This window comes from Carcharodon carcharias, chromosome 18 (assembly GCF_017639515.1).
Source record: "Carcharodon carcharias isolate sCarCar2 chromosome 18, sCarCar2.pri, whole genome shotgun sequence".
Classification (NCBI taxonomy): domain Eukaryota; kingdom Metazoa; phylum Chordata; class Chondrichthyes; order Lamniformes; family Lamnidae; genus Carcharodon; species Carcharodon carcharias.
In genome coordinates this window covers 65,621,227-65,635,221 of record NC_054484.1, presented here as the reverse complement: position 1 = coordinate 65,635,221, position 13,995 = coordinate 65,621,227, and the positions used below count along the sequence as shown (strand labels likewise).

The following is a 13,995-nucleotide window of genomic DNA, read 5'->3' as shown; positions in this document are numbered from 1 at the left end:
TGTAAGTATTTAAGATAATGAAGTAAGCACAGTAAAAATGGAGCATTTCATTTGATCATGTCACACAAATTTGGAAGGTATTTCTAAATAGATGTAAGTTCCAATGTTTAATCTCTGAAGGGTTCAGTATCATCATAAAGCCTGAGATGAATTTTACAATATTACATTCACACAAATACTACTGATAGTACCACATGATTGGACTTTCCCCAATAACACCCCACAAGAAAATAATACATGTAAGTAAATACACAAATATGGAACTTGACAAGATTCACACTTTTTGCATTCAAATACATTTTTGCTGAGGAAGATCGAAATGCAGTAAGCTCCAAATCAGCAAAGGAAATAAACTAACCTGATCTTTGGATGGAAAGACCCCGTTTGTTCTGCAACTGAGGTTTCACCCGGATAGTCACTAACTGTTGAGGAGCTGGGAATCGGTCAGTCCGCCTGCTCTAGTCTGCAGACTGGTTGTTCTGTTAATCAGACATGTGTGTCAACTTGTGCTGATTAGACACAGGAGCAACAGGATTTTGCTGTACTAATCAGTTACAGGTGCTCCCAATGTTGCACAACCAATTGGATATCAATATGACAAAGAGCTATCACCTGAAGCAAAATATACAAATGCCACACTTCTAAAGTTCAGGCATGTTGCATTTACTCTAATGAAAATTTAGAATCAACAGGTAGGGAATGGCCTTTAGCTTAGCGGTAACATTTTCACCACCAATCTAAGTGAAGGGTCCAAGTCCCACTCCACACAGCCCCAACGAAGGTTAGAATATGGACTCTGAATACTGGGTTGACGTCCAGCACGTTTTGATTAAGTAACTACTGACTCAAAGGTAGTATTACCACCTCTGAAGATTTGGATTCAGTCTTACTCTAGACAGTCCAGCAAGCAGAGACTGGAGTGTTGGCTCTGAATACCAGTATCCAGCGAGATGACTTGTGTCTGAAGGGTGTGGGTTCACCCCCAATGTAAAGGGCAGTTCGGATCTTTAGTATTGGCTGCAAGCCACATAGAAGATTCAAGATAAAATTTAAGGAGGCAGCAACAGGAAACCACCTCAGCTACTCTTCCCTAGTAAGTAGTTCAAGAATGTGACAGATTTTTAATGAGATCCTACCTGAAGGCAAAATACGATGGATGACAAATAGAATAGCTACTTAGGTTTAGTCACTTAAAAAATTTCAAATATGCTCCACATACCATCGCTTAGAACAAACTCACTGGGAAACAAAATGACAGCGATCCCTTACCCTTCCAGAGTTGTTTAAATTACATATTTCACTACATAAGGATTTCTTCAGTGCACCCATCTTCATTCTTTTAGCGTTAAGATGAGATCAGGAGGAATTTCTTCTCTCAGAAGGTTGTTAGTTTTTGGAATTCTGGATCATTGAATATATTCAAGGCTGAGTTAGACACATTTTTGATTGACAAAAGAGTCAAGGGTTGGTGGAAGAGGCAGAGAGGAAAGTGAAGTTAAGGCACAATCAGATCAACCATGATCCTAATGAATGGCAAAGCTGGTTAGAGGGGCCAAGTAGCCTATTCTTGCTGCTACTTCTTTTGTTCTTAAGAGATACCAGGTGAAAATAAACAACACAAAGAATTTACAATTAAACTACAAATAAACTCATTGTAATGGTCTATGAATGCAGGTAATACAGAATATTATATATATCGGTACAGTATTATATATAGGTACAGTACATTTGCACATCCAGAAGGGCGAAGCATAGAAATGATGGTAATATACATGTTATACTGAAAAAGATGACTATATTGCCAAAACACAATTAATCTACTTTATTTTATTTATTATACACTCAAATCACAGATGTGTCTAAAAGGTGCAAGGCCATCTAAGAATTGGAAAGCAGATATTGCCAAATTTAACATCTTGACTTTGCTACCAAGAATAAAAACTAATGGTCTGACAAATGTGTTAATGAGCTTACAATGAAGCAGCCACATTCCCAATGAAATATCCTTTAATATCAGAAGTATCATATTGTGTTAGCTTGCAGGGAGCAATACTATCTTTTTGGACAGATTTTTATGAAACTAACAAACACCAAATTGAAGAATGTTTGCTCTCTATAAGGTAAATCTATAGGGATTTGAGTTTTTGATCCTATCTGTATGAAAGGCAATATTAAGAATTGATGCTAAGAATCATGAAGATTTCAGCACTGAAAGTAGTCACTCAACTGGTTATGCCTTTGCTAACTCCACATTACAGCCAAGTTCTCTGCTCCATCTTATCAAACGCTTCAACTAAATCTCCCTTTACACAATCCTGTCAAACCTATCTGAATCTCATCACATGCACAATTCTGCAAGAGACGAATGGTTTAAATTATTTAATTTATTCATAAATTTTAACACTTTTCCTTACATGTCAGGCTTGTGGCTCAGTCATAACATTCACACCTCCTAGTCAGATGGTCATGGATTTAAGCCCCATTCTAGAAACTTGAGTATGTACTTTAGGCTGATACTTTAATGCAGTACTGAGGGAGCACAACATTGTTCAAGGTGAAGTATTTCAGATGAGACATTAAATTGAAACCAGGGTCATATCTGTGGCATATAATCATGATTTTATTTGTAATTGGTAATATGATTTTATAATTTTTATGTCTTATTTCAATCCAATTTACTGGGAAGGAAATTACCTCATTACCTGACTTTGTCCCACAATTCACCAAGTTCTTGTCCATATCTTTCATCAAAATATTCCAAAACAGGTTTACAAATTTGTTTCTGTGGTTTCTGTCGAGGTTTCTTGTTTATCTAAAAACAAAATTGACAACAGTAATTGCTTCCGCCAACTCTGGTTGCTTATTATGAATGTCTTTTACTTGACATCATCTCCTTTTCACCTATTATTTTGCTAGGTAGAAAGTAACCAGTAATACATTTCCTGCATCCAGTGGTAACAATCTAGAGACCATTTCTCAAATGGTGGTAAGCATGCAGCAAAAATTCTTAAGTGTCTCTCATGTAGATGCAGTTTACATTGAAACTGTGAAAGCAAATCAAGCTTGCCTGTAAATGCTGTCAAGTTTTTTTTCAGGGCTGGAGAATGTGCTAGGAAGAAAGAAATATGTAAAACGACCAGTTAGACAATGTATTAAAGGGTTGCTTCTCATACCCTAGTATGTAACGTATCTTCAGGAGAAAGGGAGGAAAGGTGTTTATGATCTACAAAAACGAAGGTTGTATAATGTTTCCTCCAACACTGTTTTATTTCTTCCAAAGTACATTCCAATATCTTTGCAACACTTGAATACCTTGCAATAATTCCTGTACTGTTCGAGGAGAATTATCCACCAATTGTGACAAACTATTCAGAGGTGATTACAAGAGCTACCCTATATAAAAATATTTCCCTCAAAACTAAATCTATTATATAACATGATTTTAAATGCTGTACTCATTGGCAGGGGAAGGAATATTTCCAAAATTTAATAGCTAGAAGTGAGTGTACTAGCATCTAATTTCTCAAAATATTGCCTGCTGTCCACAAGAGCTGTTGTTTTTGTACAGCTGTTCTGTTTATGTTATATAGTTTGTGCATATAAAGTTAACAGGCAGTTGTATTCTTGTTAGTTTCTTGCTTATTTGCTCATCTCAGGAATATATTCAATCCAGATTAAAAGGTTTAAATGTTTCATAGTGAGAAATGCTTCACTTGGCTTGATTGTTTTATAAAATCTAAGTAGAAATTGACGTCTTGGTGCAATTAGGTTATGTCTACAGCCTGTACAACTCTGCTGCTCCTACAGAAGCAGGTTAACATTAATAGGTCCTACACTTCCAAGCAGTATCTAAAAATGACTAAGATTTTGGAATTAATATCAAAGACCACACACACATAACTAGACAAGTCTCTAAATATATCTAATGTGTGTATGTTTAAGGACATAGCCAGGCACTAATTCATTAATTTATGTCTGATTTCTTTTTAGCAGCTAGGCAAATGGTGTTTTCCTATTGAAGAACTATAATACAATTATACCAAATATGATTTTGTGAAGGTTGATATTTCTCGTTTCCCTTATATCTGTACTTTCTAAAGTTACTGGAGGTGCAATTAGGTAACTCAAATTATCCATAAACTTCAAATTATACTAATTTTCAGTATGACTATTCCATTACTAAACTTCTTGTCTATGTTACACGCCCTAGAACTCTGTTCTTTGGTTCTTTGTGGACCCCTTATTAGTCTTGATGGAACTTTCATAAACACCTCTAAACTGTTACACGGTTTTACATTAGTTACGTTTATGGATACCTCGCTCCTTTCTCAAATCTATCTGTGCTGTAGTTCATGCCAGAGATTCCTCATTGCTGTTCTCTCAAACTCTGCTGTTTCTCCATATTAATGATCACCTACGCTCAATGATATAATGCAATCCATTCCTTTGCTGATATTCCATTCCATGGTTCAGTATACAACCTCTTCTTATATAATGGCTTAATAATTTTGATATCCAACATGCATTTTGCCTGATTTAACTCTCTGATGTATTTTCACGCTCTCTCTTTGCTTTCACTTCCCTTTTAAATTCCATCCCTGAATTTTCTGCAGTTCTCTAAGCTTTCTGCAGTTTTGAGCTTTGGCCACCTGAAGTGAGCTTTCTTTTTGCCTCATTGTACTCTGTTTGTGTTGTGACATCAGCAAAAATGGGGCGAGGTAGATGAGAGATTTGGGAATCCCACATTTTTTCTTATGTCCTCCTTGAATGACTTCCTCGCAGCTGTGATTGCTTCTTTAATTAATATTGCAACCCTTCCCTCCTTTTCTATCCTCCTCTCCAACCAGTCTGAAAATCCTGTAACCAGGAATGTTGAGCTGCCATTACTGCCCTTCTTTAAGCCATATTTCAGTAATAGCTATGATATCATACCTTCAAGTGTCTATCTGCGCCCTCACCTCAACTGCCTTATTTACTAGACTCCTTGCATTAAATTATATACCATTAATCAGAATGACTCCTTTATTGTCTATTTTCTAGCATTTGTTTCAAAGACGTTCTATACTCACTAATTTTGGCCCTAGATCCTGTAAAAATACACAGCTTTGACCCTGGCAATCACTACCTGTCAGGCATGGTGCACTGTTGTCCTCTGTGGAGAGTGCCAAACCATACAACTCTCCTCAGAGAGTGGTGAGAATGTGGAACTTGTTGCCACGTGGAGTGGTTAAGGCAGACAGCACTGATGCATTTAATAAGATGTTCATTAGTCTAGTTTTTAGCCAGTTTAACTACTGTCCAGTACCAGATGTCTATATCTGGTATTCTGGGCCTTAGTACACTTAATGCAGTGAATCACTGGTTGGTGCCAGTGCTCTTTTCCTCCCCCTCTGCAGCAGCCTCAAACTGAGGCTGGTGGGTTTTCATAATTTTTTCCACCCCTTTGTGTCTCACTTGCAATTGGGCCTTTTCCATCTTGAACTACAATGGATCTCTGTACATGATGATGCCACTCCCCCCCATACCACATTGGTATCTGGTATTCTTGACCTCCGACAGTGGCCACTCACCCTAGCATTTAAGGGGATGTTTAAAGCATGTATGGAGGTGGGGGCTTAGTGGGATATAGTGGCAGAGTGGGAATAGGTAATTAAGAGTGGGAGAAGATTCATGTGGAGTGTAAAACATTATAGGCCAGGTGGGTAAAATAGCCTGTTGGTATTGTACATTCAATGCAATTCATTACACCCAGTTCAATCAGCTGCAACTTAACATGGTCAGCCATCAAGGGTCAAGGTGCTGTTTCTCTCCATCACTTACCTATAGATGTTTCCATGCCTCTAGGGAGTTCTGAGAAACAAAGGGACCTTGGCGTGTGTGTCCATAGATCTCGCAAGGCGGAGGGGCATGTTAGTGGGGTGGTGAAAAAGGCATGTGGGACACTTGCATTTATCAATTGAGGCATAGATTACAAAAGTAGGGAGGTCATGTTGGAGTTGTATAGAACCTTGATGAGGCCACAGCTGGAATACTATGTGCAGTTCTGGTTGCCACATTATATGAAGGATGTGATTGCACTGGAGGGGGTGCAGAGGAGATTCACCAGGATGTTGCCTGGAATTAAACATTTAAGTTATGAAGAGCGGTTGGATAGACTTGGGTTGTTTTCATTGCAGCAGAGAAGACTGAGGGACAACCTGATCGAGGTATACAAGATTATGAGGGCATGGACAGGGTGGATAGGGAGCAGCTGTTCCCCTTAGTTGAAGGGTCAGTCACAAGGGGACATAAGTTCAAGGTGAGGGGCAGGAGGTTTAGGGAGATGTGAGGAAAAACTTTTTTTACCCAGAAGGTGATGACGGTCTGGAACACGCTGCCTGGGAGGGTGGTGGAGGTGGGTTGCCTCACATCCTTTAAAAAGTACTGGAATGGCACTCGGTATGTCATAACATTCAAGGCTTTGGGCCAAGTGCTGGTAAATGGGATTAGGTAGGTAGGTCAGGTATTTCTCATATGTTGATGCAGACTCAATGGGCCGAAGGGCCACTTCTGTACTGTGAGATTCTGTGATTCTGTGACATTGAACCTGCTGTAAGGTGCAAGCTTTTAAAACTCAAGCTGAATATCACTTGACCATAACAAAAATAAAAATACCTGGAAATACTCAGCAGGTCTGGCAGCATCTGAGGAGAGGAACACAGTTAACGTTTCAAGTCCACATGACTCTTCACACGGTCATACGGACTCGAAACGTTAACTGTGTTTGTCTCCGCAGATGCTGCCAGACCTGCTGAGTTTTTCCAGGCATTTTTATTTTTGTTTTGGATTTCCAGCATCCACAGTTTTTTGCTTTTATTTTTGCTTTTGTCAATTGACCATAATTTGATTCACCTTATCTTCTATCCTACTCTTGCCTGGGGATGTTTATGTACCATGTCCATTTGGATATCCAACCCAAGCATCCTGAGTTCTCCAAGAACAGTCCGCCCCAGCTGAGCAACGGATATAATTAATAATGGGCCAGATTAATGGCTCTTTACTTAAATGCACGCAGTATTCGGAATAAAATAAATGAATTAACAGCACAAATAGAGGTTAATGGGTTTGATCTTACAGCCATTACGGAAACGTAGTTACAAGGAGATCAAAGCTGGGAACTAAATATTCAGGGGTATGTAACTTTTCTAAAGGACAGGCAGGAAGGAAAGGGTGTTGGGGTAGCTTTGTCAGTACGTGATGGAATAAGTACGATAGCAAGAAAGGATCGTGGATCAGAAAATGTAGAATCCATATGGATGGAGTTAAGAAATGACAAGGGGAAGAAGCCACTGGTGGGAGTAGTCTATAAGCCCCCTGACAATAGCTGTAGGACAGAGAATAAATCAGGAGATAATGAGGGCATGTAAAAAAGGCACTACATTAATCATAAGTGACTTTAATCTTCATGTAGATTGGGAAAATCACATTGGCAGAGGTAGACACAAGCAAAAATTCATAGAACATATTCAGAAATGTTTCTTAGAACAATATGTTGTGAATCCAACCAGGGATCAGGCTATTTTGGATCTGGTAATGTGTAATGAGGCAGGTTTAATAAATGATCTGAGAGTAAAGGACGCCCTAGGAAACAGTGACCATAATATGGTAGAATTTAGCATTGCAGAGTGAGAAACTTGGGTCGGAAATAACTGTGCTAAATTTAAATAAGGGTAATTACAATGAAATAAGGGCAGAGTTGGCTAGAAAGGAGTTTAGCAGAAAAGACAGTTGATGAACAATGGCAGACATTAAGAAAATAGTTCATGACTCTTAAAGATATATCCCTGTGAGAAAGAAGGATTCAAGGAAGGGGATAAACTAACCATGGTTAACCAAGTAAGTTAAGGACAGTATCAAATTAAAAGAAAAAACATATATGTGGCAAAGATTAGTGGTAAGCCAGAGGATTGGGAAAGTTTTAAAAACCAACAAAAGATGACCAAAAAAATAAAGAGGGAGAAAATAAACTTTGAGGGTAAACTAGCAAGTGATATTAAAACGAACAGTAAGAGCTTCTTTATATATAAAAATGAAGAGAGAGGCCAAAGTGAACACAGGCCCCTTAGAGAATGAAGCTAGGGAAATAATAATGGGGAACCAGGAAATGACACAGGAGTTGAATAAATACTTTGCTTCAGTCTTCACAGTAGAAGATACTAATAGCATTCCAAAAATACTAAATAATCAAGAGGCAAAAGAGGGGGTGCGGGGAGGAGATAAATACAATAACTATCATTAGAGAAAAAGTATTAGGCAAACTAATGGAGCTAAAGGCCAATAAGTCCCCTGGATCTGATGAGTTGCATCCTAGGATATTAAAGGAAGTAGCTACAGAGATAATGGATGCACTGGTAGCAATCTTCCAAGAATCCTTAGATTCACGAAAAGTTTCAGAGGATTGGAGAACGGCCAACATAATACCCTTATTCAAAAAGGGAGACAAAAAACAGGTAACTATAGGCCAGTTAACTTAACATCTGTCGCTGGGAAAATGTTGGAGTATATTATAAAGGATGTAATAGCAGAGCGTTTAGAAATACATAATCTAATCAAGCAAAGTCAACATGGCTTCATGAAGGGGAAATCATGCCTAACAAATTTATTAGAATTCTTTGAGAAGGTAACAAGCAGGAAAGATAAAGAAGAACCATTAGACGGAATATATTTGGATTTCCAAAAGGCGTTCAATAAGGTACCGCAAATAAGGCTATTTAATAAGATAAGAGCCCGTGGTGTTGGGGGTAGCATGGGTAGAGGATTGGCTAATGAATAGAAGACAGAGGGTTGGGATAAGGGGACATTTTCGGGATGGCAACCTGTAACTAGTGGAATACCACAGGGATCAGTGCTGGGGCATCAATTATTGACAATAATAGCTTAGATGAGGGAAGTGAATGTACCGCATTTGCAGATGACACAAAAATAGGTGGGAAGACAAGTGGTGAGGATAACACAAGGAGTTTACAGAGGGATATAGCCAGGTTAAGTGAGAGAGCAAAAGCTTGGCAGATGGAATATAATGTAGGAAAATGAGGTTATGCACTTAGACAGGAAGAATAGAGGAGCTGAATATTATTTAAATGGAGAAAGACTGCAGAAGGCTGCAGCACAGAGGGATTTTGGAGCCTTTGTGCATGAATCCCAAAAAGCTAACAAGTTTAACAGTTAATAGGGAAGGCAAATGGAATTTTGACCCTTATTTCAAAGGGTTTAAAATAGGGAAGTCTTGTTAAAGGTATACAAGACACTAGTTAGACCACACCCAGAATACTGTGAACAATTTTAGTCCCCTTATCTAAGGAGAGATATACTGGCATTGGAGGCAATCCAGAGAAGATTCACTAAGTTGATTCCAGGGATGGAGGGATTTTCTTATGAGGAGAGGTTGAGTAGGTTGGGCCTGTACTCATTGGAGTTTAGAAGAATAAGAAGCAACCTTATTGAAACATAAGATTTCAGGGGGCTTGACAGGGTAGATGCTGAGAGGTTGTTTCACCTTGTGGGAGAGTCTAAGAGCAGAGGGCATAATCTCAGAGTAAGGGGGCACCCAGTTAAAACAGAGGTGAGGAGGAATTTCTTCTCTCAGAGGGTAGTCAGTCTGTGAAATTCTTTACCGAATAGGGCTGTAGAGGCTGGGTTGTTAAGTATATTCAAGGCTGAGATAGACAGATTTTTAATTAGTAAGTGGATCTGTGGGTATGGGGAAAAGGCAGGAAAGTGGAGTTGAGATTATCAGATCAGCCATGATCTCATTGAAAGACAGAGCAGACTAGGTGGGCCGAATGGCCTACTTCTGCTCCTATGTCTTATGGTGTTATAAATGGCACAGAGAGACAGCACGGTATCTGAAACCTTAGTGAACAGCAAAAACAGAGACAAAGATAGAAAATGTTGGAAAAACTCAGGTCTAGCAGCATCTGTGGAGACAGAAACAGGGTTAACGTTTCAAGTCTGTATGACCCTTCTTCAGGGCACTAGAAGGGTCATACGGACTCGAAACTTTAACTCTTTTTCTCTCTCCACAGATGCTGATACCTGCTGCGTTTTTCCAGCATTTTCTGTTAGGTTCATATTTCCAGCATCCACAGTATTTTGCTTTTATCTTAGCAAAAACTGAGTATCCCCTTAATAGGATCTAAAGATTCAGAAATAAAGGGAGGACTGAAGAGAAGGAATGACAATCAGGTACAGAAAGAAAATAGGAAGAGGAAAAGAAAGATTAGAATGAAAGACAAAGGAAAAGGCTCAAACTTTAAAAAAAAAATTGTAAGATATTTTTAAATCTCCAACAATTCACAGCTTTAAGGAAGGGGGCTCCACACTTACATTTTCTGGGCAAGAAGAGTTGATTGGCAGTCATTAACAATTATCACTTTGCAAAACAGCTGGATGAAGAACTGCACAAATACTTAATTTCTATGGTGCATTTTATGGAGAATGATTTGCAAATGCAGCAATATTATTGGTCATGTTTTTTTTAATATCAAAATTGATTAGTGGCACTAGGTGTTGCATATACTTAAATAGTACAACAACTTCAGACAAGGGGCAGATTTGTGATAAAACTCAAAAATCGCTGCCTGAGCTGTGCTGCACCGCCAGTAGCTTCACAAAATCATCTTGGTCGGCTAATCATTGAAATCCACTGTGCATTTTTTTTTCATGTAGTGAGACCACTTTAATAAATAATTGAAACAAGAATTTAAGGTAGCCTGGTAGTATTAACTGTTTGGAAAGCTTCATTAAGAAAACCTGGATTTTAACCATAGCTGGGTTGGCAATGGGGCTGCTTCGACTGAACCCTTTTTCAACATGAAGGCCATTCACTTGAGCTTTTCTTCGTCTAAGAAGGAGTTGATTAAGGTTATTGTGGGAATCTAGTAAATGAAGTTGAAACTGTCAGTTCACTCTGGAACACCAGCTCTCAACATCTGGTTGACAATGGCTCTGTCTCTTGTCCTTAGTGTTGTGAATATAACATGGCCCTGAATTTTTCAGGTGGTGGGTGGGCTCGGTGGGAGCGAGTGGGGGTGGTCACAGAGCCAATCGCCACTTGCGATCAGCTCCGCGCCACCATTTTACGTGGGCGGGCCATTATTGAACCACATGAAGCTCCTGTACTTGCACTAAACTTGCCACAGGTGTCTCCATTCCAGACTAGGTACCACTTGTGTAACATGATAACTTAATTACTGCCACTCAGCCTTTCTGGTACTGAAAATCAACTGTTACAATTGTGGTATCTCATACCTTCAGGTGTTAGTTGTTGTTGGAGATTTCAAAAATGTCGATTTTTTTTTCCCTCTTTTCTTTTGTTTCTCTTTGTTCACTCAATCCATTCTAATTTCTCTCTCACTAGCTGATTTGACATCGAATTCACTGGCTCTAATTTAAACTTCAAACTTTAATTCCACAATCCTTCAATTTATTTCTTCTCCCGCTGGCATCGTTAACAACTCAAAAGAAAAATACCACGGTTAAAATCCTAAACCCACCAGGGGGAATCTGACTCAGGAGGTGGGGTTTGAGAACCCGGCGAGAGTAAACTGTGGCCGGGAGGTAAATCCCCGGGTCCACGTGCACATCAATACAGGCTCCGTCACAGTGACCTCCGGCCAAGTCCCCATCCCTCTCCCCTCCCCTCGGAGCTCCAGCTCTCACCTGTTGCCGGGGCCTCGGACCGGGACCGCCGCTCTGTCCGGGTTGCTCGGCGACCGTCCAACACTTAAACCGAACGAGGGATGAAGTGAGGCGGACACCTTTACCGCCGCAGCCGGCCTGTGCGAGTGAAAAGGCCAGGGCTGTTCCCCGTCCCCGAACCATAACGGCCGGCCCCAGTGCAGCCTCCCCCTTCCCTCCGGACCCCAACCCCAATTGTTTTTTTTCCCAAACGGTTCCTATTTCTGGTAACTTGACAGCTCTTTGGTGTTACTGCCACCCACTGTATCGGAGGAAGAAGTGCAATGCAATACGAAAACCTAAGTTCTATGGCTAATCCTGTGAAATATAAAAAAGACAATACCACTTTATAAGTATCCTACTACCCAAATTAACCGCTAAAACACTAGCCACCCTGTCACACCCTTCACTTGTTGCAGCTGTAGTATGGTGCACGCCAGTGCGATCCATGGTGACCACATCTGCAGCAAGTATTGGCTGCTCAAGGAACTTCTGCTCAGAGTTGATGAGCTGGACTCTGAGCTATGGACACTGTGACACACCAGGGAGGGGGAGAGTTATCTGGACGCTGTTTCAGGAGTCAGTCACACCCCTTGGATTAATTATGCCAAATTTGGACCATGGTCAGTGACAGGGAAGGTGTGACTGCGACTGAGGCAGACATGGGGATCCAGAACTTAGCTTTAGAGGAACCTCAGTCAGTGCCCTTGTCCAATAGGTACAAGGTTCTTGCTCCCAATGGGGGCGAGGACACAGACTGCAGGGAGGTTGTGCGAACTGACCAGAGCACCATGGTACAGAGTGCCATTCAAGTGGGGGGAGAAAAAAGAAATGTAGCAGTAATAGGGGATAGCATAGTTAGGGGAATAAGTACTGTTCTCTGCAGGAAAGACAGAGTCCCAAAGGCTGTGTTACCTACTGGTGCCAAGGTTAAGGATATCTCTTCTGGGTTGGAGAGGAAGGATCCAGTTGTCGTGGCCCATGTAGGTACCAACAACTTAGGTAGGACTTGGAAAGAGGTTCTGCTGAGGGACGAAAAGCAGCTCGAGGCTAAATTAAAAAGCAGAACCACAATGGTAATAATCTCCGGATTACTACCTGAGCTACGTGCAAACTCACTTAGGGTAAATAAGATTAGAAGTAAATGCATTGCTCAAAGATCGGTGTGGGAAAAATGGGTTCTGATTCATGGGGAACTGGCACCAGTACTGGGGAAACACAGCTATTCCATTGGGACGGGCTTCGTTTGAACCATGCTGGGACCAGCGCCCTGACGAATCATATAACTAGGGTTGTAGATAGGACTTCAAACTAATTAGCTGGGGTCAGGTTCCAGTTGAAGATAAGTTTAAAAAATCAAAAATAAATGAAAGAGGAGAGGTGCAGGGTAGTGAAGAGGTGAAGGGACAGAAAATATAAGCAGAAGAGTGCAGCAGAAATCAGAACCAGAATGAGTAATGATGGTAAAAAGTCAAAGCTTAAGGCTCTTTATCTGAATGCACGCAGCTTTTGTAACAAGATGGATGAGTTAATGGCACAAATAGAAATAAATGAATATGACTTGATAGCTATTACAGAGATGTGGTTTGGGAAGTCTGGGAATTTCGACGTTCCAGAAAAATAGACAAAAAGAAAAAGGAAGTGGGATAGTTTTGCTAATAAAAGAAGGGGTCAGTGCGGTGCTGAGTATTGAAATAGGTGCAATAGATCACCTGTTGTTATGGAATCAGTTTAGGTGGAAATAAAGAATAGCAAAGGGAAGAAGTCACGGGTGGTGTTCACCTATAGGCCTCCGGAGAGTTGCCTTTCTGTAGGACAAAGTATAAGTCAGGAAATTATGGAGGCATGCAAGAAGAGTGCTACAAATGTCATGGGTGATTTTAATCTGCATATTGACTGGACAAATAGATAGGCGGGGTAACAAGGAAGACAAATTTGTAGAGTGCATCAAGGATTATTTCTTAGAGCAATATGTTGCAGAACCTACCCGGGAACAGGCCATTTTAGATTTATTAATGTGTAATGAGGTAGGATTAATAAGAGATCTTGTAGTTAAGGATCCTCTAGGGGTAGTGGTACAATTTCAAATTCAGTTTGAGGGCGAGCAACCAGGGCAATTACAGATATATGAAGAAAGTTGTCTAAAGCGGGCTGGGAAAATAGACTAAGGGGAAGGTCAGTGGATGAGCAGTGGCAGACATTTAAGCAGATATTTCATAAAGCTCAGCAAAAGTTGATCCCAGTCAAAAAGAAGGACTTGATGAGAAGGATGAACCA

General features: G+C 40.2%; 1 protein-coding gene across 2 annotated transcripts in view; it reads right to left on the bottom strand.

Moving 5' to 3' along the window:
• Nucleotides 1–11,913, bottom strand: part of nsun3 (NOP2/Sun RNA methyltransferase 3) — a 49,327-nt gene extending 37,414 nt beyond the window's left edge. Inside the window, exons 1-2 of one of the 2 annotated variants that reach the window (XR_005945909.1) lie at nucleotides 11,701–11,913; nucleotides 2,703–2,812 (exon numbers count right to left, since the gene is read on the bottom strand). Coding sequence is in view for 1 of the 2 variants with exons in the window: in XM_041212011.1 (XP_041067945.1) it covers nucleotides 2,703–2,812; nucleotides 11,701–11,862 (272 nt within the window). In the remaining variant the exon portion in view is untranslated. The remainder of the gene's footprint in view (nucleotides 1–2,702; nucleotides 2,813–11,700) is intronic. The other variant, XM_041212011.1, reaches the window with a different exon arrangement.
• Between the last annotated feature and the right edge of the window lie 2,082 nt (nucleotides 11,914–13,995).